This window comes from Salvia hispanica, chromosome 1 (assembly GCF_029641045.1).
Source record: "Salvia hispanica isolate PSC_SH4W2 chromosome 1, Shi_PSC_v1, whole genome shotgun sequence".
Lineage (NCBI taxonomy): Eukaryota > Viridiplantae > Streptophyta > Magnoliopsida > Lamiales > Lamiaceae > Salvia > Salvia hispanica.
Window position 1 is genome coordinate 32,087,187 of NC_142692.1, and position 3,881 is coordinate 32,091,067.

At 42.6% G+C, this 3,881-nt stretch overlaps 1 protein-coding gene across 1 annotated transcript; it reads right to left on the reverse strand.

Moving 5' to 3' along the window:
- Nucleotides 1-2,238: 2,238 nt before the first annotated feature.
- LOC125220885 (uncharacterized) lies at nt 2,239-3,680 on the reverse strand. Its single transcript, XM_048123018.1, has 3 exons — nt 2,862-3,680; nt 2,590-2,779; nt 2,239-2,510 (listed from the first exon to the last, which is right to left on the reverse strand). The coding sequence occupies exons 1-3, from the start codon at nt 3,678-3,680 to the stop codon at nt 2,239-2,241; spliced, it is 1,281 nt and encodes a 426-aa protein (XP_047978975.1).
- Between the last annotated feature and the right edge of the window lie 201 nt (nt 3,681-3,881).

The following is a 3,881-nucleotide window of genomic DNA, read 5'->3' on the forward strand; positions in this document are numbered from 1 at the left end:
GTAACCCAAACTACCCCAAATCTCCCATTCCCAAGTGTGTGTTATGTGTGTGAGCTAAGAGTGAGCAAAAAAGTGATAGAGTCCTCTTTCGTGTGTTGCATGCTCTTCTATTTATAGGCGTCGGAGTGGGGCCCAGCGAGGTATAGATAGACTTTGTTGCCCTCAGCTACTGACTCCCTCCGTCACGCCTTTTTTTCCTTTGAAGTCTGCTCATTTCACTTCATTCCTTCGCTAGATTGTTTCCTTCGGCATTCCCTCGATCTAGCGATTCTATCACATACCTGGCTTAGGAAACGTGTTGGACCCAGCAAAATGTAACGCTTTTCACCATATAACCGATGCATGAAATTAGCCTTATCACTTACCATATTTGGAAAATATCCCTCTTTTCACTTTTTTAAACCAAAACCATTAAAATTATACACTCACTCACTCCATTTACTCTCTCACTTCTCTCACTCTCTCAATTACTCCATCTCTCTCGTTCACTCTCTAGAACCCTAATCTACCGCCGCCGCCTCCTCCGACAAAATCCCTCCTAACCACCGCCTCCTCCGACGATATCCCTCCTATCTCACATGGATCTCAGCCCATCTGAAACTCTAAGCCCCATCTATGGGATAAAATCCTTGGGAGAGCATATTCAACTCCCACGGTTTCGTCGTCCGTCTCCGACGCCGGAGGCGTGTGATTCGATGTCCACCGTGGTTCCTGAAACTCCGATGGTCGAAGACTCTTCGTGGACTGAATCCCAGCCGTCTATGCTCCTTGAAACCCCAGATCTCGAAGATCCATTGTCGATGGTGACTGATTCTGAGCTGCTCATTCTTCCTGTTTTGCCGGATTTGGAGCTTGATTCTGAGCTCATTGTTCCTGTTTTGCCGGATTCCCAGCTTGATTCTGAGCTCAGTTTCCCCGACACGCCAGATTCCCAGATTGATCCCGATCTCTATGTCCCTGATACGCCGAGTTATGAAAGCCCTCCGGCTACTGTTGTCCCTGAAACTCCGAGGGTCAAACGTCGGAGGTGTCCGGTTGAGGAGATGGAGTGGTTCAAGGAGTTCCTCATTATCCTCTTGCCCGGCATGGCGGATCTGGTCTGAGAACCACCCTCTATCTAGGGTTCGGAGGTTCTTGGTTTTTGAGTATTTAGGGTTTGAAATTTAATGTGATTAAGCCACACCCAATTTGGGTTAGGAGGTTTAAGGATTTATTGCTATCTACTGCCGTATGATGAAATTGGTGTTCTTGATCAGATTTTATTTATGGAATGTTTTGCTGGTTGGCTTATTTGTGTTGTTGGCTGCCTAAATTTGTGTAATTGGCTGCCTGAATTTGTCCCTGATGTGGTAGTCCTATGTGATTAAGCCACCCCTACTATGGTTTGGAGGCTTATGCTGCTGCCCTATGATGAAATTGTTTGCTCTTTGTCATGTCTTATGCTGATATTATAATCTGAGGTCCTTGAAGCTCTTGTATTGTTGACATTGATGCTGGTTTGTGTTGTTGGCTGCCTGATTTTGTCCCTAATGTGTTTGTCCTATGTGATTAAGCCACCCCTAATATGGTTTAGAGGCTTATGCTTCTGCCCTATGATGAAATTGTTTGAATTTGTCATATGTTATGTTGTTATTATTATCTGAGGGCCTTAAAGATGTTGAATTGTTGCATAAGATGTTGGTTTGTGTTCTTGGCTGGATGATGTGTCCCTGAAATTGGCTGAGGTGTTTGTCTTATGTGTATAAGCCACCCCTACTATGGTTTGGAGGCTTATGTTGTTGCCCTATGATGAAATTGTTTGCTCTTTGTCACGTCTTATGTTGTTATAATTATCTGAGGGCCTTGAAGATGAACTATTGTTGCATATGTTGTTGGTTTGTGTTCCTGGCAGGCTGATATGTCCCTGAATTTTGTTGTCTTGGTTGTCCTATGTTTATAAGCCACCCCTAATCAGGTTTAGAGGCTTATGCTGCTGCCCATGATGAAATTTTTGAGGGCCTGATATCATTAGATAAGTTTGTGCATTTACATCATCTTTGCACTATTCTATACACCAAAAAACAAAAACACTAGACACCCCTTAGCCTAAATATTCTAGGGCCTGACCAACACACCAAAAAGATCAGGCCACCCCATTCCATATACAGTAGGGACTGACCAACACACCAAAAAGATCAGACCATGCTACTTCATATACAATAGGGACTGACAAAAACACCAAAAACCTCAGTGCCAAACCTATAAGCCAAATGCATTTGATAGAGGACCAATGTCATACATTGATCCATCATTGTTTTCTGGCATTTGCAAGTATTCCAGCACTTCTCTCACCACATTCTCCTCCACTTCCACCACATTAGGGAGTCCCACAGTTCTTTCCAGCCTATCCTTGTTGATGTGTGGAACTTTGTAACCATTTCCACCTCTGCATTTGTAGGATTTCTCTGAGGCAAGCTTGCAAACTGAGGAATACTCTATTAAGGGTTTGTGGTGACAGCTCTGCAAAAGAGCTACACACATTTCCCACCAGTTCATCAACAGTCTTGCATGGTTTCTCATGCTGCAATGACTGAATTGCTCTAAAAAAACCAAGGTCTAGTATGTTAGTATCAGGAGAATTAGCTGGTTGACAAATCAGATGGATTTTAAATCCATCTGAATTGGCAATAGCCTGAAACTCTGGATCCATGGCAGTTATGTGTGGTGTGGCATTGTCTTGCTGAATGTAAATCTCTTTACTTGCCCAAACAGGCCACTTGGCCTTAATTGCAGGTATAATCTGGCATGAATCAAAGACAACATAGCTAAATGATGATCTAGATTGAGTTTTAAAGATCTGATAGTATGGAAAAGTTGCATACCTTGTGGAGAAGGCAGTCCCTCATAACTGGCTTTGTCACTGAATGGATTGCCTTGGTTTCCATGGTTCCTCTTGGCCTATTCTTTGACTTTCTTTGTGCTGGCACAACTTCAGTGAAGGGAAATATTCCCGCCTTACCATCATAAAGGGTCTGACCCTCACTTCCAAAAAGTGGCCTACTGACAGCACACATAAACATCACTTTGGTGATGTATCTTTTGGATTTGCATGACCTATATGGCTCCTCCTCACCTGACAAGAGGTAGTATCTGTCTGATGACTTGGTCATATAGAACCACTTCTCATCTATGTGCACTATATTCTGCATGCTTTGATATGGAACTTTACCATCAGCTATTTGTGGCTGGAGTTGACTAAGGCTCCATCTCACTCTTGCTAGCTTATTCATATCAGTGAGGGCAGGTTTAATTGCATTTGTATGTGGCCTTAGTTTACCTTGCTTCACCCATGAACCTATTGTGCTCTTGCTCACATTCAATTTGACAGCCATTTTTCTAAGGGAAGATCTTTCAAGAATGTATAAGTTTCTAACCTTTTCTTCATCGAGGTCTAATCTGTCAGCATGTTGGTACCCTCTAATCTTTCCTTCCATGATTGCAGGTTCTCCCCTTTGCATCTGCTCCTTGGCTGACTTCCAGAGTCTGTACACAGTCTTTCTACTGATGTTAAAAGTGTCTGCTGCCTCCATTACAGCCCCTCTTGCAAGCACTCCATCCTGGCTGTGCTTGAGTAGAAACTGCACCACATTGTTCTTGATGTTGCTGTTGATGTGTAGGGTATGCCTTTGCCCATTTTCCATCCCTATGATGAATTTTTTCTGAGGGATTTAAATTTACATAAGTGTTCTTGAGTTTTTTTTGGGAGATGTTCAGATTTGGAGTTGGTAGGAGGTGTATTAAATGAAAGTTGGTGATGTATTTATAGCAGCTTAGTAGTTGTATTTTTTTAAGTTAAAATTTCCCTCAAATTCTTTGTAGAGGGAAATTTGAAAATTTCACTT

Coding starts and splice junctions, on each gene's coding strand:
- LOC125220885 (XM_048123018.1), bottom strand. CDS start 3,680: ATGGAAAATGGGCAAAGGCATACCCTACACATCAACAGCAACATCAAG. Junction 2,780..2,861: donor GGGACTGCCTTCTCCACAAG/GTATGCAACTTT, acceptor GATTCATGCCAG/ATTATACCTGCAATTAAGGC. Junction 2,511..2,589: donor TACTAACATACTAGACCTTG/GTTTTTTTAGAG, acceptor AAATGTGTGTAG/CTCTTTTGCAGAGCTGTCAC.